The sequence below is a fragment of the Neovison vison genome, chromosome 2 (assembly GCF_020171115.1).
Source record: "Neovison vison isolate M4711 chromosome 2, ASM_NN_V1, whole genome shotgun sequence".
NCBI lineage: Eukaryota > Metazoa > Chordata > Mammalia > Carnivora > Mustelidae > Neogale > Neogale vison.
In genome coordinates this window covers 235783514-235804868 of record NC_058092.1, presented here as the reverse complement: position 1 = coordinate 235804868, position 21355 = coordinate 235783514, and the positions used below count along the sequence as shown (strand labels likewise).

The 21355-nt window shown below is 47.3% G+C and overlaps 1 protein-coding gene across 1 annotated transcript; it reads right to left on the bottom strand.

Annotated features, from left to right (window-relative positions):
• Nucleotides 1-5048: 5048 nt before the first annotated feature.
• Nucleotides 5049-6736, bottom strand: FOXI2 (forkhead box I2). Its single transcript, XM_044236703.1, has 2 exons — nt 6226-6736; nt 5049-5491 (listed from the first exon to the last, which is right to left on the bottom strand). The coding sequence occupies exons 1-2, from the start codon at nt 6734-6736 to the stop codon at nt 5049-5051; spliced, it is 954 nt and encodes a 317-aa protein (XP_044092638.1).
• Nucleotides 6737-21355: the final 14619 nt, after the last annotated feature.

Below are 21355 nucleotides of genomic sequence, written 5' to 3'. Positions count from 1 at the left end.
CCCAGGTTCTGTGCCAGTCATTTGTGTATCTGGAGGGTTCAGAAAAAGACCTGACCTTACGTATGGCAGAATCTGGCCCATCATAGGGGACAGTGATGGTGGGGATGGGGGTTCCTCTGTTGAGACAGAGTGCATGGAAAGCTTAAGGTACAACTACATCCACTCACATACTCATTTGCTCATTCCTTCATCCATTTAACTGCTACCACCTGGGTGTCTACTCTAGGGATATTACTGTAGATTAAAGCAGGAAGGATGCCCCCCCCATGGACTACAGCCAGGAGAAAGGACTGGAGGAGACGCAGACCATCCAGCAGCTGCAAAAACAGAACAGAGGGACACCTAACTTTGACTTTGGATGCCAGGGAAAAACTCTTGAAAAGTGAGATCATTCTGGAACTTGAAGGATGGAGTGCGAAGGGGAGAAGTCAGGGGCAGCAGGCAGGTTCCTGGTGACAGTGCTTGGTATTATCTGTAGCCTCTGGGAAATTAATCACTTACCAGGCTAATTTCCATATCAGTAAAATGGGGATAATAGTACTTGCCTCACTGGGTAGTTGTGGGGCTTCATGAGATATGTCCGCAAACAGTTAACAGAGTCCTCATCACCTTAATGATCAACCAGTGTCTGATGGATGGATGTTTTATATTCTTGGGGGTCGGAATCTACCCACCAGTTCAATTTGCTCTATGTTAAAGCAGGGATACAATTCTGAATTTTTAAATGAAAATCAAATTCACCCTCTCTGAGCTGAGTGAAACTAAAACTATTTCAAGTTCTTTGTGTTCAGCCACCAACGATCAAAGAAATAAGTCAATTTATTGCAGGTGTCAGGCAATTTGTCTTGAATAATATTGTTTATCAAATTTTATATTAGACTAAAAGAGGAAGAGTTCCCAAAATTTCAATTAATGGATGCCAAGACACACAAAAGGGATTCATACCCAGGAGCCCCGAGGAAGGACCAGCTCTGGTCAGAACTATTGCTGCCTCCTGTGACTATCAGACTCTAGATCTTCTAGTAAGAGGACAGGGTTCACATTAAGGTTCCTGAATGAATGATGCTTTGGAGAAGGGAGCAGACTGGACTGAGTCCAGTCTGAGTCCAGTCTGAGTCCGGTCTGGGGCAGGGCTCAACTCCTGGCCTTAATCACAATGAAGTTATAAAACTGAGAAATCAATCCAACATATCCTGAGTTAGCAGAGTGTGGAAAACACAGTGAGGTGTATTTAAAGACAAAATGCCCTCATCGTGTGTTCGCAGATGGAACGGCTTCCCGTCTTGATCACAAAGTCATCATTTTGGAGCCAAATAACCAAGATGCAGGCTGGAATCGTTCTCTCTTCTCCGTCTCGCCCACGGGAAGGGGGTCCTGGGAAAGCAGCTTTGGGCCCAGGCAATTCGCTGCAGGGATTGAACACAAAGCCCAGTGCGTATCTGACACCTGAAACTGTTTATTCAAAACTCTGCATTTCATTAGATGTGTGCGACTGGACCCCAACTGCAGCCTGTGATATCACACGTGTTTCTCTCCATCTGAAGTCAAATCCTGAATGTGAATGTGATGCTCACACAGTATTAGTTGGAAATTCTATGCCTTTGCACAGGTGCTGTCAGGCATGGCTTTTCTCTTGAGGATCCTAGCCATGGCGTGGCACTATGGTGTGTGTGTGTGTGTGTGTGTGTGTGTGTGTATGCGCGCGCGCATGCGGTTCTTTGGGTATGAAAATGCACTTCTGAGTGCGGGCCATAGGAAGACTGCATGTCCATCCAGAATCCTTTCTAGCTCTGCTTACATGAGCTTCTGGAGAACACTTAGCCCACTGGCTCAGCTTTTCTATCAGCACAATGGCAATGAACTTCAGTTTCCCGCTTCACTGAAGAGTTATAATAATTACTGTAATGTTATTTCCTCCAATGAAAAACGCTGCTTGGATTGCAGTGGATACACTTAGGAAATTAAAGACTGAAAGTTGAACATTTATATCCCAGGGAAACATGACTAAAATACAAAACTTCTGTCCATCATAAATAAACGTACTCAATGTTTAATCAATATGTGAACCTTAAACCCGTATCTTGAAATCCAGTGCTCACTTTTAGAATACTAGTTACTCCACTTTGAAAAAATACTTTTAACATATTTTAGAGTTTTCATCATGGATTATTCTTTGCCTGGGGATTCCTCTTCACCCATGACTAACATGTTTCTGGAGGAGATTACAATTTATTTTATTATTATGTTCTTGGGTTTTCAATGACCTGAAAATTTCCACTACTGTTCAGCGATGGAAAGAATTCTAATAAGCTGCTATCCTGGCTATTTCAGTTGTCTTTCCCTTCTGAAATTGAAGACACATTGTTTCTATATTTGCAACTACTTAGCACCAAAATGTTTACTCAGAGGAAGAGCAGAATATTCCAATGGCATACCGTCCTTTCCCTATCACATCACACAGAAACACTTCTTTCATCAAGGCTTACAGTTTTGGAATTCCTTAAAGACTGAAGGGGCGGAGAGGCGGAGAAGATGGGACCTGAGAGCTGTGTAGGACTCCAAGTCCCCAGGAGAGGGGGTTCTCCTGGCCTCCTGGCAGCAGTTCCCCATCTGAGGAAGAGGAGTTGGCCCTTCAGTGGCTCATGGACAGCTTGCTTTAGAACCATGGTCAAGTTCATTGACTCCTGACCAAAGAAAGGATTTAATTATAAACTGACTACAAGCATTTTTGTTTGGTCTATTTATTGTGATTTCAGTACACACTTTCCTTTTTCTGAAAAAACATCTCTTTGGGGATTAAATAAGTGGCTCCCAAGCTGACAGGCCAGGGCCCAGAAAGGGAATTTGGGCTGCCCCTCCTCACCCCCCACTCCTGCTGTGAAAAGACATCCAGATGCCTGGACTGTCACCAAGGAGAGGAGAGATGGATTCTGATTTCTGAATGCCCCACAGGACTAGAATTATTTGTAATGATGCATTTTTCATGAAGTTTCCATCTATTTGGTTCTGACTATTAATCGTATAAAGCTTGAATACAGATGAACAATTTCAAACACAAAAAACTGATTTCGAGTCAAAAACACCAAAAACTGGAAAATGTTTTTGAAAAGTTTTTTTTTCTCATTTTTAACAGAAAACTATTGTTGGAAGGAAAAGGCCAGCTCTGCATCAATGTCTAGCAGTCACGCCACTAGGTAAGATACACAGTGCTTGCCTACGGATTTGTCAGCCGACTTTCTGGAAGTTCCATTGATTGTCAAATTACACATTGTATTTTCCCAAAGCTGTCAAACTTTTTTTCTTTTTAATTCCCTCTAAGTTTCCGGCAGACTCAGAGTTTCTGGTGGGGAGGCGGAGACTATGGCCAGGACTCTTCTCATGTATAAAATAACTCGCACATCCCAGTTCCGTATACTGCTGTTTCTTTTCATCATTATAGTTTATTAAAATAGGCTCAAGATAAAATTCTTTTACTTACAGGTTAAGGATTTTCTTTCTCTTTTCTGGCCTTCTTTAATCATATTACATTTGGGGAGTGTTTCTCCAAAAAAGATTTGCCCTTGGCTGTCAGTCAGCCTGGGCCTGGGCAGCACGGTAAGCGCCGACAGACCAGCCACTGCTTACCTTCTTCCAGCCGGCCTGCGGCCTGCAGCAGCCAGATGTCCTGAGATGCTCAGAAGTGAGCAGGGTTGTGGCTGCTGCCAGGAAGGCTCAGTGACATAAGCCCCAGGATCCAAACTCGTTTGTCCTATTCTTGGACAACTCTTGGTTGTCCTATTCATGTCCCCAGTCTCTGACCTCTTCTCTGCCCCCCCACCACACACACACACACACACACACACACACACACACACCACGGTTCATCAGGACCACTGGGGGTCAGCTCTGAGGACCGGAAGCAAGCGCAGCCCTCCTTCCCAGCACAGCAGCAATGCTGGTATTCTGAATTAGGCACAGAAAACTGCTGTGAGTGGAGGCAGGGCCTCTTGCTAATCCAGTCACTGCTCCACTCCAGGTTAACCCCTTTCGCCCTGCGCTGCTCCAGGGAAGGTGCCTCTCCAGAGTCCTTGGGTGCAGGGAAAGAGGGTGAGCCCGCCAAGCACCCCGAAATGACTGGTACCCCTAAGCCACCAGAGACTCGGAGAGGGCCTAAGTTTTGTGCCAGGGCCAAACTTCCTCCTCCTAGTGGCTGTGGGTGCCAAAGAGAACCTTCTGGGTAAATACAAACTAGGAGAGTGCACGTCACTGGGGCAGGAGGCTGCGGTTCCCCTCTGTGTGCAGGGGCAGCCCAGGCCCAAACTGGGGGATGAGGAGCGAGAGCACACTGGGTAGGAGTGTGAGTGGGGCGGGAAGCAAACCGGAGCCCATTCTGTGACTCTGGGGTGCCAGGCAGTGCTCCTGCGGTCCGGGGTCCAGGCACCCAGTCCTAGGGCAAAGTCAGAAAGAGCCAGGCACAGTAGGGAAAGTAGCTGCTATCCCCTGGCCTCTGACAGCCCTACACAGCGGGTGCAGCCACAAGAGAGTCCCTCCTTCACCATCCCAGTCCCAGGAGTCCCAGATCCCCCTCAAAGCTACACTGCCCATGAGGGTGAAGAGAAGCTACCTGCCCCCCCCCCACCCCCGCCTCGGACTTCCCTAGAGCACTAAGGGAAGACCCCAAGCCTCCAGGTGAACCAGGCTGGGCTGGAAGAGGAAATGGACTCCTGATAGCACCCAGGCGGTGCTCCCACAACACCTAGAAGTCTCTTTACAGTGGCCCAGGCTCCTCTCCAAAAAGCAGGAGCTGGGTTCCAGCCTGTTGCCCCTTGAAGGTGGATCCGGCCAGAGCACGGGTGGCGGCTCAGAGGAACTAGAAGCCTTGGCACAGGGAGCAGCCACAGGCTCCATCTGAATGGTCGCTGGGATGAGGCATGACGCGCCCGCCACTGGGAGGCTAAGATGCGCTCAGCCGTCTGAGCTCCTTCTGCGACACCCACTCTGCGGCGGCGGGAATCCGGGCTTGAGCTCAGCACCGTGGCGCAGCACTTGGGACAATCCCCGCCTCCCCCTTAGACTTCGGTCCCCTCCCGACTGTAGACGAAGTGGCCCACGCGGAAGCCGGTGGCCGCTGTCTGATGGCCGGTGCTGAAGCCGGGTGCGGGGCCTGGGGCTTGCGACCCGTGGGCGGCGACCGTGGTCGGTCTCCCGAAAGGAAAGTCTCCCGCCAGGCCCGCGGGGAAGGTACCGAGGCCTCCAGCCAGGACCCCCATGGCCGAGGCGAAACTGGAGAAGCAGGCGGCAGCGTCGGGCGCGGGCGGGGACGGCGGGGCCTGCAGGTCCGGGGAGGCCGCGCCGAGGGGCTCCAGCTCCGGTGCCTCGGCTCCTCCCGGGCTCCCGGCTCCCGAGGGAGCAGCGGCGCTCAGCTCTGCTCTCCGCCTCCTCTTCCGTCGGAAGGTCCCGTTGTCGAACATCTTCTCGCAGTTTGGGTCCAGGGTCCAGTAATTGCCTTTGCCTGAGCAGGAAGAGAGGACTCAGTTCAGAAAATCTGAGGTTTGACCGACCACGGTGGGAACGTGACGAACCCAGGTCAGCTTCAAGATTTCCCCACCAGTCCCACGAGTCCTCACCCCCACCCTGAACCTTGAGTTTTGTACAGGGAAGGGCCTCCACAGGCCGACTGGGAAGAATGTGGACTTCCCAGAAAGGCCGGGGAAGGGCAACAACCAAGAATACCGAGCCCCTCTAAGTCCAAGGCCAGGGAGAAAGCGTATGAGGTGCACGGCCCCCTGGACTGTGGCGGTCCCTCTGCCGATGGAGCGGCGCGGACCAGCCCTGGGCTCTGTGTTGTCTCCCGCGCTTCACCAAGCGGCATCTCACTGGCTTTACCAATTCCTTGGCGAGGCACTGTCCTCCCTGTTTTACAGCAAAAGCCCAGAGAAGGAGCTCCAAAGTCGCCCAGTTGACCAACTCTCCTGGTTCTTCCTCCGCAGGAGCGCACAGAGATTTCGAGACTCACAGAGTCGCAGACTTGAAGTCAGGGTCTGCGGGTCCCGGGGTCTTCTCTGGCCCTGGCTGCTGCCAAGCACGACTCTCCTCCTCCCCCCCCCCCCCCCGCCTCAGTGCCCCTAGCTGTGCAGTGTCTGAGGGACTGGGTCGTCCCAGGCCGCCCCAGTCCTAGAGTGCCAGCAGCGGGGCTGCGGGAATAAGCGGAGTCCTGGACGGGACATCCGCGCGCGCCCTTTTCACCTGGGTCATCCTCCTCGCGGGGCACCTTCTTGAAGCAGTCATTGAGCGACAGGTTGTGGCGGATGGAGTTCTGCCAGCCCGCTTTGCTGCGCTTGTAGAAGGGGAAGTTGCCGGCCACGTACTGGTAGATCTGGCTGAGCGTCAGCTTCCGCAGCGGCGCGCTCTGGATGGCCATGGCGATGAGCGCCGAGTACGAGTAAGGCGGCCGCACCAGCCGCAGCAGCTCTTGCTGGCCCGAAAGGCTCAGCCAAGCCAGGTCGGCGCCCGCCAGGCTGCCCGGGGCGCCGAGGAGGGGCCCGGGGGCCGCGTAGCCAGAGGCCGAGTAGGGCTGCGCGGACCCAGGGCAGGGCGCATAGGGCGCGGGGCTGAGAGCCGGCGCGTTCAGCCACAGGCGCTGACCGGCGCCCGCGGCGCCCAGATCCCCGCGCCCGTAGCCCACCGGGTGCGCGGCTGCCCGGGCCTGGCTGTGCGGGGCCCGGCAGACACCGGAGCCGTCGCAGTACGAGGCCATGTTCAGTCGTTCCCGGGCCCGGCCCGGAGGTTGGGCGCCGAAGCTCATGGGAGCCCCATCAAGCGTGGCCGCCAGCAGCTCCCGGGTGCCGCCCGCGGGCCCCGCCCTCCGCCCTCCGCCCTTTAAATGCGGTCGGGGCCCTCGGCCGGGTGAGTGTGGGTTACCAGCCCCCTCCCCCGACAGCGCTGTTAGAGAGTTGTCTGGGTCCCCGCCCCGAGGTCAGCTTTCCGCCCCGCCCTGGTCCGGACTAGATCCAGACACGCAGCCCGGGTGACTCCCCTACTCTGTGCCGCCTGTGTCAGAGACCAGAATCCCCGGGAATCTCACCTATCCCGGCCTCATCTGGCCTCTAGGGCCCCGAAGTCCTGGCTGTCATGGACCCTCGCGCAGGTACCAGGTCTCCCGCAGGCCCCAGTCGAAGGCACGGCACCCAAGCTCGCCCATGGGGGACTCTGCCCTTGCGGAATCTCTCATCACCCGGGGCCGCTGTGTGGTTGGGGCCACTGGGAGGGGAGCAGAGGGCCGCTGCTCTGGGCAAGGAGTCTCGATGAAGCTCACGGATGTCCATGGGCTGGGGCCACGAGGAGAGGCAGCTCGGTGAAGGATGCGAGTGCCCGCCTGGGCCAAGGCACTGGAGTCATACGGAGTCCCCGCGCAATTAATGCGCTAAGGTGGACCAGATCCCTGAGAAAGCCGAGATGCTGGAAGCTCGAAACACCCCAGCTGTCCAGGGAAGCCTCTTTATTTCCCAAACCCTGTCTGGCATGTTTGCGCAGTGGCCTCCTACACGGAGTGCGGGGATTAGCAAAACCCTCCACTGCCTTTACTGGAACTCCCAAAACACTGGGCTTCTGTATGCCCCTGATTCCCTGCTCTGGAGCCATTCTCCTGGCTCCCCCAAGCTCACAGATCTCCAGGGCTGCATATCCCCCTACCTCCAGGTCCCCTTGTCTCCAGGCTTCCTGCCACCCTAATCCCCACCAGCTCTACGGGGCTCCCCCCATCCAGCACCCCGACCCCATGCGCCTGGCTCCCCAAGGCTGGGTGCCTGGGAAGAACGCCAGCCCCCAGGACTCAGGGTTCTTGCCACCTGCCAGCACGCACACAGAGAAGTGAAAATTCTCTGGTGATAAGCTTCCGAGATAGTAGAAGGGGCCCATCACTCTGAAAGGCAGCGCCTGCTCAAACAGAGCCAGTCTCACTGAAATTGGTTTCGCCCTGGGTCTGTGGATCCTCAAAGCAAATACATTTAAATTCATTTAACAAACCAAAGTTTCAATCCCACTGCCAGCCTCCTTCTCCACTTAAGGAGGAGGGCGGTGGATCTGGGCTAAGGATGGGATGGAGGGAAAGATTTGGACTTTGGAATTAAGGGTCCCAGCTTGTGTCAGCCGTTTACTGTCGGGATGGGCTTAAGGCCTCTCAAATCCTAATTTCAAATTTTCTGTACAACAACTGATTTGTGGAACAATTTAACAAAGAGCAGAAGGCAGAGTCCCTCCATTGCAACACAGGGTTCTCCTTAAAAGTAACTGCCCTTATCCCTGGGGATAAAAAATATATGTTTATAATAAATAGCAATGTGAAATCTGGACATTAGCAAAAAAAAAAAAGTTCTCACACAAGGAAACAAATTTGTAACTATGTATGGTGATGGGATGTTAACTAGATTTTTTATGTTAATCATTCTGCAAAATATACAAATATAAAATTATTATATTTTACACCTGAAAAAAAAAGTAACTGCCTTTAAGAAGTAGGGGGTGATCTCAAGGTGACTCAGGGTGTTCCAGACTTCTAGAGGGTAGAAGCCAGCCCCTCAGCTGTTCTGTACCCACCTGTCCTCTCCCGCTCCCCCAGAGATTTCTGATTGTTGTCGGAGGAGTACAGGTAGTGAGGATCTCAGGTACCTTCCAGAAGCTCCCCAGGCTCAGTTGCTGCAGGGACAGCTGGGGGCGGAGGGATGGGTGTTCTCAGTGTGGAAAACACTACCTGCTTCCTCTTGCTCGCATCACAAACAGCAGCCAGACCCATCTGCCCACTGGCCATTCTCAGTGCTTCCTCACAACTTTAAACATGTGCGTTCTCTGTGGGTGTGAAAAGCTTTTTGGTAACAGCATCTTTATTTATTTTTTTTAAGATTTTATTTATTTATTTGACACAGAGAGAGAGAGAGATCACGAGTAGGGGGCGAGGCAGGCAGAGAGAGGGGGGGAAGCAGACTCCCCACTGAGCAGAGAGCCCGATGTGGGGCTCTATCTCAGGAACCTGAGACCATGACCTGAGCCGAAGGCAGAGGCTTAACCCACTGAGCCACCCAAGCGCCCCAGTAACAGCATCTTTTTTTTTTTTAAGATTTTATTTATTTATTTGACAGAGATGACAACCAGGCAGAGAGGCAGGCAGAGAGAGAGGGGGAAGCAGGCTCCCCGCTGAGCAGAGAGCCTGATGTGGGGCTCGATCCCAGGACCCTGGGATCGTGACCTGAGCTGAAGACAGAGGCTTTAACCCACTGAGCCACCCAGGCGCCCCCGGTAACAGCATCTTTAAAGAGAAAATGTCTTCCCATCTGCGAATATGGTTGCAAGCATGACTCAGATGTGTTCCTGATGAAGCAAACTGTCTTGGCTCATGACGCGCCTCTTCCCCTCCGCAACAATACTTAGTTTGGTGAGAGTCTAAGCAGGTTTCCACATGGACATTTTGAAAAGACTGCCAGTTAGGAGGCAGCTTTCCAGAAACCAGGCTTTGCGAGGCTAGGACAGTGCAGACCCAGCTTGGTCTTGACCTGAACCATAGGAGTCATGGAGAAAAAGCATCAGACTCAGCAGCACAGCCATGTGGGTGGGGTAGGGGGGTGGTTTCCAGCGCAGCCTGCATCCAGAGACCTATAGCCCTTCTTCTCTTTGTTCTAGCAGTAGGTGTGGATGTGTAGTTTCTGCAGAGTGCAGAAGCTTCTGCTCCTCCCTAGGCGGGGTGGGGAGGGGGGTAGATTGCCCAAGGCACTGAGTGTAGCAGACACTTGTCTTGGTGGAGTAACACTGTGATGAAGGAGGAAGCATTAAGGTTATCACGGTGAACTGCGTGACTGTGATAATAAAATCAGAGACAGTGAATTTTAAAGAACATCTTGGCTCATCTCTTACAATGAAAAGGAATAAGAAAAAGATGATCATTCTTTCCAAATCCCCTTTAATTTTAATAGCCTTTCTTTCTGTTAATATTGTAATTCTTTAACACTTGTGAGTTTCAAGACTTCTAAGAAAATCAGATGAAGCTTCATGTAATTTCTCTCAATTTTGCTTTTATAAAAAGCATTACGGTTTGCGCAGGAAGGCCTATATTTTAATCATTGTTCCTGGCTTTCTGAGCCCAGTGTCCATCCTCCATCTCTACTGTAATAGTTTCCTATCTTTCAACAGATTGGACCCATAAAGTGAGTATCTAGTAGATGGAGTACAGTCATTTGCGGGAAGAAATGCTTTAACATTTGAGTCAGAGCTGGATGGAACTCTGATGAGAATTTTTTGAAAAAGGGAAAAAAGCCCCAAAAAACTCATGGGGATGAAATAACATGGAAAAAGACTCCATCTTCAGAGTACCCGGCTCCCCTTGCACCCTCAGCTCTTCCCAGGTTTCCCAACAGAACTCCACCCCTTCCTCAAACCCTTGCCCCTTCCCCTTTATTCTCAAAAATGACCCCACTGCCTGCTTTGAGGATGGGTCTCCCCAACTTTTTCCACCAAACTTCTGAGCTTCCCCACAGCTGCACCCACACCTTGTTTTCCTTCTTTCTGGTCATCATGGGCGAGGAGTCCCTCTTTGTCACACTGGTCTCTGTGTGAGGGAGGTAGGACTGGGACCAGGTGGGGCACAAGGGCCACCCAATGTGCACCATTTAAGGAGGCACCCCCTGGCAGGGCCCCGAGTGAGAGGTGCAGTGTTCCCAGTTCTTATGCCCACACTTCTCCCAAGGGCCTCCCTCTGTGATCCTCCCCTCCCCCGCCGCCCTCCCGATTACAGATCTTGGTGTCTCCACCCGGGGTCCCTCTCCAGATGCTGCTCCCTCTGTTTGCTTCTCTCCTGCCTCTGCTGGCGCTTGCTCTGTCTTCCCCTTGGAAAACACAGTCATCCCAAAGCCCAAGCCCTGCTCTGGGATGTCTCTGGTGTCTTCTGTCTCCAAGGACATCACTGGATAGTGATGACTCTCTCTCCTCCTTGCTGGACCCTCAACAGCCCTTGATGCCTTCCAGATCCACACCCCTTCCTTTCCCTATTTTTCAGCTCTGTTTTCTGATTTATTTCTCCTTTCCTGGGTTCTTCTCAAGCTCTAGGTTGGCCTGCCCACCCCCCCACCCCCCCGTAGGACTCTGTTTTAGGACCCCTTTCTCCATGCCCTGTGGGTTTAAGTACCAGCCAGTAACTCATGGTTTCTTAGACTCAGCGTGATTGACGCTGGGCTGGATAAGTCTTCGTCGCCCTGTGTCTTGTAGGATGATTAGCGGTGTCCCTGATGTCTGGCTCCTAGATGCTGGCCGTACCCCTCTGGTGTGACAACTAAATGCTTCCTAAGCATTGCCAACGGTTTCCTGTCAGGCCAAACCACTTCCAGTGGAGAACTCCTGAATTCCCTAAAGATTCTGTCATTTTTGTCGGTCTTTTGGATGTCCTCTTCTCGAACTCAACATGCCCCAACTGAATTCGTCATCTTTCACACAAGAACAATGACAGCAACCTCTAGCAGCCGAGAGTGGCCCCAGGCTGACAGCCATCCAGGAAGCAGGAACTCCAGCCCTCTAACCATCAGGAACTGAGTCCTGTCCGTAACAGCAATTACCTTAGAAGAGGGCAGGGCGCCAGAGACAGTAGCCAACACTTTGATTTAACCCTCAACAGAATACCCAGCTATGCTTTCCAGACACCTGGCCTACAGAATCATGAGCCAGGGAAGGGGCATTGCTTTAAGCTGCTAAGGGGTGGTAATTTGTCACACAGCAATAGCCGACTTAAAACAAAGGCCAACAGGGCCACGTCATTCCAGTTCAGTGACCCCCACTCTTTGCAGTGAGAGGGAGGTTCCCACGTCTCACTGAGTCTGGCCCTGCCCCTGTGCCCTTACTTCTCGTTATCTCTTGTGTGGGACTTTAAGAAAGGCACATCCACTGATTTTCAAGGCTGATTGGCAGGACCCACCTAGGGTGAAAATGTCAACCTAACTTTTTTTAAACATTTGAAATTGGAGAGAACTCAAGATTTTGGTCCTTGAATGGATCACTTACAGCATCCACAAAAACTGTCCTTGACTTTTGTGGTTCTCACCTTGCAAAGAAGGTCCCATGTTCTAGAATGACATATGGATTTCCAGCTTCTCACTCTAGAAAAGGTCAGGCCAGGGGCCACTGTGGCCAAGAGCTCTGGCGGCACTGAACCCAACCTTGGCCTCGCGCCACAGACCTTAGGTCAGTGATTCCACCTCTGACTTCCATGTTTTCCCCACCTGTGAGGTGCTTTGACACATTAGGTTTCTTGATTAATACAAGAACTGAAATTTGCTTCAAACCCTTTTTTACTAAGGAAAGAGACTAGAACATCATCAGGGTTCCACAGATGCCAAAACTTTTTCTTGGAGAACGTAGATTACCTACAGATACACCTGAATTCAGATGTGGGCTTTAGTCCAAAACAGACCTGTTAGTCTCCTCCAAGCCTCGGTTTCTCCATCTGCAAAATGGAACAAGTCATGCCCATCTCATAGTTATGACAAAGACTCCCTGAGTTGATACATGTAGAATATGCATGAGTGAGTGATTGCTATCGAACCTCTGTTGGCATTCTCTCTTTCAATTAATCAATCATCCACTGGTCTAGAGAATGAATCTTACATGTAGCATTCGTCTCCCGCTATAAGTTAAATATACTCTCATAATGTTCTTTCTATTCCTCACAGATAACTGAGGAAAGGCTTTATTTACTAGATGCTTTTCTCCTCCTTTTTTCTTTTACTAAGGAAAAACCTGACCATACTTAAATATAATATTTAAATAGATGACATCTCACTGATTTTTCAACTCTTAAATTTTGTATATTTTAACTTTCATTCTCACCAAGATCAAATGTTGAGTTCTAGTCTGTAAGTTCCGGCTGCATGTGCTTCATCTCTGTGCACGTGGGTATTTTGTCATTGAAGCCTTTAAGTATAAATTATAAACCTTTTGATTCTCTGCTCTTAAATGTGTCAGCATCCATCTTTTAAAAAAAGACATCATCTTAGACACCATCTCATAATCACAATGAACAAACTGGCAGTAATTCTATAATGTTATCTAATATACACTTCATATCAAAATTTCTCCCTATTTTTCCTAAACAACTTTTTAGCCTTTTTCTTTCCAAATCAGAATCCAATGTATCTATGAGAGCTTTCCTGTATTGGTCATGTCCCTTTAATTTATTTTATTCTAGAACATTCCCTACCTTCTGCCCCCTGCCCCAAAGTTTTTATTTAAGGCACTGACTTGTGGGAGGTCCCACAATCTGGATTTGTCTGCTTGTCTCCTCTGGTAATGGTAACCTTGTTAACGTATCCCCCGCACTTCTTTTATGCTGGAAGTTAGGTTTCAAGATTGATATGGATTCTGGTTAAGTTGTTTTACCCCATCGTATTGGCAGGCACACGACACCAGGTTGGTCCCCTCTCACTAAGTGTGTCACTGGGTTAAAGGAATGAGAGATTGATCTCTCCATTGTAAAGGCAATTAGGAATTAATCCATGGTATGACGCTTGAATACAATAATAAAAAAAAAACCCACACAGCAATTGTGCTAATAGGTATGTATCCAAAAGATACAAGCATAGTGATTCAAAGGGGCACTTGTACGCTGATAGTCATAGTAGCAAAGTCCACTATAGCCCAAATATAGAAAGAGTCCAGATGGCTGTTGACTGATGAATGGATAAAGAAGATGTGGTATATATATACACAGGAATATTACTTGGCCATCAAAAAGAATGAAATCTTGCCATTTGCAGTGATGTGGATGGAACTGGGGGTATTATGCTAAATGAAGTAAGTCAGAGAAAGACAAATACCTTTTGATTTCACTCATATGTGACATTTAAAAAACAAAACAGGAACACAGGGGAAGGGAAGGAAAAATAAAATAAAAACAGAGAGGGAGACAAACCGTAAGAAACTCTTAATTATGGGAAATAAACTGAGGGTTGCTGGAGGGTAGGTGGATGGGAGGAGATAATTGGGTGAGGAGTATTAAGAAGGGCACGTGACATAATGAGCACTGGCTCTTATATGCGACTGATGAACCAGTAAATTCTACCCCTGAAACGAATAATGCAGTATGTGTTAACTAAATTGAGTTTAAGTAAAAAATTAAAAACAGAAACAAAAATTCAGTCCCCCAAGGAAAAGGATCCCTAGGTAGGAATATCCACTGATCTTATTTTCTGTTGGTGGTGTCTGCCTGAATCAGTCTACTGAGGGTTACAACCCGGAAATTTCCTAATTCCATCACTCCATTAACATTCATTAATAGCTTCCATCTTTCTGTAAAATAGACCTGTCATCAATTGAACTGTAATTCCTATTAAAAAAACGACTCCCCCCATGATTCTTTCCCCTTATTGATCCATTTTAAGAGTAAGATGTTGGTATAACAGTCATCCTAATTGGAAACAATAAGTTTAATAAGAGAAGGTTTTTTTGAGTATCACTATGGAGTCAGGAATTTTTCATGTACTTAATGTTTTAATAAATTCTCATTATTTTTGTGATGTCTTATCTTGCACATCACCTGGCACAAAACATGTCTATTTGTGTAGTTAGGGAGGTAGATAATGGTGCTTTTTTTTTTTTTTCTGTATTAGGATTTTTTTTCCTAATAACTTTTTTTAAAATAATGAGTGCACCTTGTCTTCATTGTCACCCATAAACAGACCACAAACTCCAGGAAGCTGAGTTAAGAGACTGAAGTCACTCTCTTTGTGACCACGTGATGGCTTTGTGTGTAGATCATCCCTCTTGGGAGTGTCTCCGTCCCTAATTATGTGACTGTAATGCCATCTAGTGGGAAGTTAGAATCTATTTCCTCATCCGTTTGATGAGAAAAATCCCACATGTGTGTCACATACCAGGTAGCTTGAGTTGCATTACTTCCAAGGAACTTAAGCTTAAGCAGTGAAACAGATAAGAGGAAAATAATATTCATAATTTTTGAGGATATAATCTTTCTTCAAGAAAGATACTGTGCAAAGTGGACAAGTTGTTCTTATCATAAAGTTTTCTTTTATATGTAAATTTTTTAGAAATCAAGTCATTTGACCTTTTTTTTTTTAACTAGTTTCAGAGGTAGAATTTAATGGTTCATCAGTTGCCTATAACACCCAGTGCTCAGTCCATCACGTCCCCTCCTCAGTCCCCTCACGGTCCCCCCCTGCCCTTCACCCAGTTACCCCATCCCTCCACCTCCCCTCCTGCAACCTCAGTTTGTTTCCTAGAGTCCAGCCTTTCTCAGGGTTTGACTCCCTTTCAATTTTCATCTTATGTTTCCTTCCTTGTATTTTTAAAATTTGAATTAAAAATTATAATGCCAATTTTCATAATAATTCCATTGATTTTTTTTCAACAAAATGCTATTAAATACACAGGACTTTGTAATAGGTGTAGAAATTTTATTTCAGAGAAAGATCTGCTGAAGTTAAACATCGTGAATATCCCCTTGATTTAGAAAGAAAAAAAGAAGAAGAAGAATGTATTTGAAATGAATTTAAAGTTTCACTGATTATTCGAGAAAGTGCACCCAGTTCCTAGTTGGAGGCAGGAGGTGTTTGGGGGCCAGCAGACCCGAGTGTCCACCCATGACCGGTGATCTCAGCTGGGCAGAGCCTCCACCCAAGCTTTGCATGTGAATGATCAAGTCTGTAAAAGCGAGATCTGCTTTTTACAGCTCTTAACTCGCCAACTGTATGAGCATCTAAATCCTATTTTTATTAGGAAATGTGTACGGTAATATGCATGTAATAGACCAGGATAGAGGTTAGGATGCTCTTGACCCCTTGCTTGCTGCTGCCCAGATGCGATTCTGGCTACATCCTATAATGACAAAACGTCCAAAATCGTTTTATTTTTCAATTTCTTATCATTTGTTTTCCTCTAGTTTAAGTGATGTCCCCTGATTCCTGACCACTTTGGTTCAGTCTTGAATTGCGCCAGCGCAGGCGGACAGAAGGGGTCGGGCTCCTGGCCCCTCCTCACCAGGGAGGCAGGTGGAGATGATGTGGAGCGCGCAGGGGATGGGCAGGTATCTCCGGCCGTGTCTGGTCTGCGTAGGTGCCACAGAGAGAAGGTTGCTGCAGCTCCAGAAATAGAAGAGGTGGTTTTCCAGATCTTACTGCGGCCCAGACTGCCTCTAACTGTTCTGTCCTGACACAGAGCACGGGCCAGGAATGCTCGAGCCAGGAACCAGACGGCCACAGGAGTCCACACCTTGCCTAAGTGGCAAGGAAATTAGCACTTAGGAGCATGGACCCTGGAGGTAGGCAGTGCTGGCTTACAATCCACTTCTTTGCTCTGTCCCTTTGCCTAAGTTAGCAAACCTTTCTGAGTCTCATTATCCCAGTGGATAACCTATGTACTAATACGATCTGCTTCTCTGGGTCATGGAGGGTAAGTGAGGTAATGCATGCAAAACACCTGTTTATTGCTCAATACATCATTATTAAAGAGTAACAGTTATAAATATAAAGATAATTGTATATTAATATATTAATAATGTAGCAATCACATTTTATGTTTTATCTTATATGTTGTTACATGTTATAGAACACAATTATATTAATATTTTATATAACATAAAATATATATTACTTAGATATTTAATAACATATTAAATTAGATTAGAATATTGAATTAAAAGTTCAGTATATCGTTTAATGCTAACCTGTTAAATTTTATGTATTGGTTTACTTATTTACTTAATTGGTTTTCTGGGAAAGCTGGCTGAAGGAAATGATGTTCCTATTTCTACATGATGATTGCCTCTAAATTGGTTCTTAGCTTTTGCCAACTCCACACGTCAGTTAGAGAGTCTGACTTCTTCTCTTGCTGCATTTTCCAGGGATTTTTCAGGGGTTACCCCCTTGGAGTTTGCTTGTTTATAGTATTTTAAAAAATTTTTGGATTGTGGACAGCACTGAATACGGGCATATCTATCAAAACGGTCTGGTCCTTTGACCCACAAAGCCTACAGATTCCAGAATGCCTATGAGGAGAAAACTTGTCTTAAGAACATTAAGATACTGCTTGGTCTTTTCTACTATTCTCAAGTAAACTGTGTTTTCGAACTACATAACTGAATGGAGAACAGAAGCCTATCAGATCCCAAGTGTGTCTTAGGTCTGTTTATAATGTATCTATGAATTAAAATAAAGATGACTGCATATTAAAAAAAAACTTTTGGATTCCTGAGATTTTGTCAATTTTGTATGTTTGGGGGATGCTTGCTGGAGCAGATCAGGACCCTCAGGTCACACCCTCTGATCTCCGTGGACTTCACCTGAAGGTTCCCTTTGTGCCCACATTGGCTCATGCATTGTCTATGATGGTCTGAAATTGATGGAAAGGGCACTGCGTTCAAAGGAAATGAACTCTGCCAGGCGAGGCACTGTCTTCTTTCCAGCCGATGGCTAAGCATTTGCTCAGTTTCCGTCAGATTCTCGCAGGGCCTGATGGAAAAGAAGTAATTTTCTTAGCATTTGATGACTATCCCCTGTGTCCTCAGTCACATCTGGAAAGCTACCCCCAGAACAGCAGCTCTGCAGACATGGAGGCAAATACCCAACATCTGTTTAGTTTGGTTACACATCTGTAGAGAATTGCATTAAGGAAAAATGAAACCCATCTAATTACAAGATGATAATTAGCTGTGGGTATCTGCAGGCCCAGTGGAGCAGGGCACCAGTTCAAGGTTGGCCCATGCACCTTGAGGCATCACTGGGTTGGTGGCCTCCATGCACCTCCACAGTTCGCAAAGGATGGGTCGAGGAGCCGGACTTCTTCACCCGCCCAGTCTAGCCACTTCTGTCTACTTCAGAGGCGTTTCTGAGGGAAGACCCCGGGCCAGGGAAGCAGACGGATCACCAGCCCTGCGCCCTGGACATGCTCCTCAAACTTCCCCAAACCTCAGAGTGCTCTATCCATAAAACATGCCTTATCTCAGAGAGGTTTTATGAGGGATTAAAAAAAAAATGTTGTAGAAGTGTTTGCAATGTGCTATGCAAGATTACAGTGTTTTTTTTTTTCTCTGCAGAAAACACTTTGTTGAGAACCAAATAGATATACTTTTTAAGAAGAGGTTATGTTCAATGAAGACTTTACAAGCCAGAAATATCTTCTTACCACTTATTTTTGAAAGAATTATTTTTAAAATGAATTCTAACCCATTGGTCTAGTTCTCCTTACCTATCAGTGTGGTTATAATGATTGGGGCTGGATTTAAAAATAACACGTATTGAACACAGTGCGGGGTGTCGAGATATCGTCTGCTGCAGCTCCTCATGCTTCTGTCTTTCCAGACATCTCTGTGCCCTTTGGTTCTGCTAGGACAGACGCCTTCGGAAGCAGCGCTCCCAGTGGACACAGGCTTCCCATGGACTTCTGGCAACATAAGGTTGTATCTGGCAGGTGCACATAGGAGCCGCTCTGTTCCAGGCAGTGCCTCCAGCCAAGATGCAGCCATAGGTCGAGGGTGGGAAAGGGAAACTATGGGCAGCCGCCAGCTTTGGCAGGTGAGCTGATTTCATTCCACAGAGGTGACCGCCCACAGACGGTGGCTCCTGGAGTCCTGCTCAGGAGGGCAGAGATGGTGGACTGCGGGCTGAAGCAGGGGCTCACCATTGGCTCCAGCAGGAAGTGGCAGCTTTCTGTGTCAATTCACAATACCTTTATCCCATAGTTTCATCACCAGATTCCCTGAGTGAAATCTTCCCCGCTTGTAATACCCAAAGTAACGTCTGTTTTCTCAATTGGGCACTGATACGCCGCAGGTGAATTCGGAGCTATTTATTGGATTATTGGGATCCTTTTAATGGTATGATTCAGAATCTGTGCTATCAGCAAAAAAATTATAACTTGTCATATCTACATGTGCTCTGGATCACGCAAAACACCCTTACAGAAGTGATGTCCTTTGAAATTTTCCAGGGATCCACGAGGTAGGAAAGGTGGATCACCATTATGCGGGTGAGAGCACGGAAATCAGGCAGAGGTGGCTCAGGAAAGTATGACCGTAAATCTCCTGGCTGAAGGTTGACTTCATCTGTCAGAGGCAGATGTGCAAACACCCAGCACAGAAATCGCTCCTGGAGAAAGCTCTCCTGGAAGGAGAAAGTGACTTCCCCAGGTTCAACTTTACCTCTCTCCTCCACCTTTGATTGCACGATACCCTTCTGGATCATTTCTTCTTCCTCAAGGCGTGTCCACGATTATCCTTTCAACACGGTGTCACCCGCATGAACATGTGTGGGGCAAGGTTATGCCAGTTCCTGTGATTTTTTTTCCCTTGACCATACTTCACAGTTTCCTAAATTCCCAGAAGAACGTGTGTTAATGCCTCGTCGACCAGGATTTAATCAACACCTAAACTGTATGCCAGGATCTGTGTTAATTTGTGCAGGCATGACACTGTCTAGAGGGATGAGCATCAGTAAGGAAGGACCGAGGCAAGCATCTAAGTGCAGAGCAGGACACAAAAGGAGAGAATATTGAAAGAGGCCATATTGGTTCCCTGTGGAGACATGCTTTTGGCAGGGTTGGGAAGGCAAGAAAGTGTGTGCTAGGAAGGAGGCATGGAAAGAGCAAAGGCTCAAAGACAGAGCAAGCTGGAACAAAACTTTAGAGCAGGTAAGGACAGCTAAGCTTGTTTAATGATATGTGTATGCAGTATTTCCTCCTCTGAGCCAGGATTTCTTTTTAATTTTTTTAAATTTACTTTTATTTCTTCAGTGTTCCAAGATTCACTGTTTATGCACCACACCCAGTGCTCCACGCAATACGTGCCATCCTGAATACCCACTACCAGGCTCATACGTCCCTCCATCCCCCTCCCTTCCAAAACCCTCAGTTTGTTTTTCAGCGTCCATAGTGTTGATACAAATGTTTGGTATTCATCCTTTCTGATGGCTCAGTAATATTCCATTGTATAAATGGACCACAGCTTCATTATCCATTGTCTCTTGAAGGGCATCTTGGCTCTTTCCACAGTTTGGCAATTGTGGCCATTGCTGCTATGGACACTGGGGTACAGATGGCCCTTCTTTTCTTTCACTACATCTGTATCTTCGGGGTAAATACCCAGTAGTGCAGTTGCAGGGTCATGGGGTAGCTCTATTTTTAATTTCTTAAGGGATCTCCACACTGTTTTCCAAGGTAGCCAGGAATTTTAGAATGCACCCAAATTTAACAGAGGGTACACATGCCTCAGAATGGATCAAATGTATCAAGACTCCTTCCTTAGTTCAATTTTGTGTGTGTATGTGCAAATGTTATTGATTATTTCTACAGAAAAGTCCCTGAGCGAAGTGTACAAATTGACAAATTTTCATAGTGAATTCATCCATCCATCTGTACCCAGAAGGCTACAGGCATTAGAGAACTCCAGGCAGCCTCTGTCCTCCTAACCATGGGAGGATTCCTATGCTGATTTCTATGGTGGTTTCTAACATGGATGAGTTGTGCCTGGTTTTGAACTTTACAGGAATACAATCATTACTATATGCTGTTTTTGGTCTAGATCTTTCATTCAACATTTCTTTTGGTGAAATTCAGCTATATTGTTGCAAGCACTTATAGTGCCTTTTTTTTTTCTGTAATACATTCTGTTGTGTGACCATTTTATCCATCCCTCCTATAGGTGGATATTTGTACTGTCTCTAGTATTTTGGTTATTAGATATAGTGCTGCTATGAATATCCCACACACATCTTTTGGTAAAGATACATGTGACTTTCTGGGAGTAGAAATACCCACTCATAGTGTATGTATATGTTTAGATTTATTACACACAGATCATTTTCTAAAGAGGTTACACCATTCTCCATGCCACACCTGCATAATTGTTCTGCTCTGGTCCTCACTAACCTTTTAGGTATCCAACTTATTCATCTTATTGACTCAGTACACTTTGAGTGGGTGTTAAGTGTAAGGTTTTGGTCTCTGGATTTGTAATAGATAGGTCCATAAACAAAGTATCTTGCCCTGAGCCCTAATAGGATTAGCAGTGGGCTTTGTTTTGTGAGATGCCACTGAATTTTCAAATCGCTGACATTTTCTTCACTGAGAGCTCATATTTCCAAAACCAGAGCTACTTTTTATAGCCTAACACAGCTCTATACGCTGACACAGACCCAAAATCCAAGTTCTAGAGGGGGGAAATGTTTCAACATAAATGAGAGAACAAGAACTTTAGCAAAAGTGAAATGTAAGACTTGAAAATCTAGCCGTAAATGTCTTCCGAACATGACTCACTGCTGATGCCATTTTGACATGAAGAAAAGAAAGGTTGTGAGCACATTTTGGAGACTTCAAATTGCACAGGAATAATGCAATA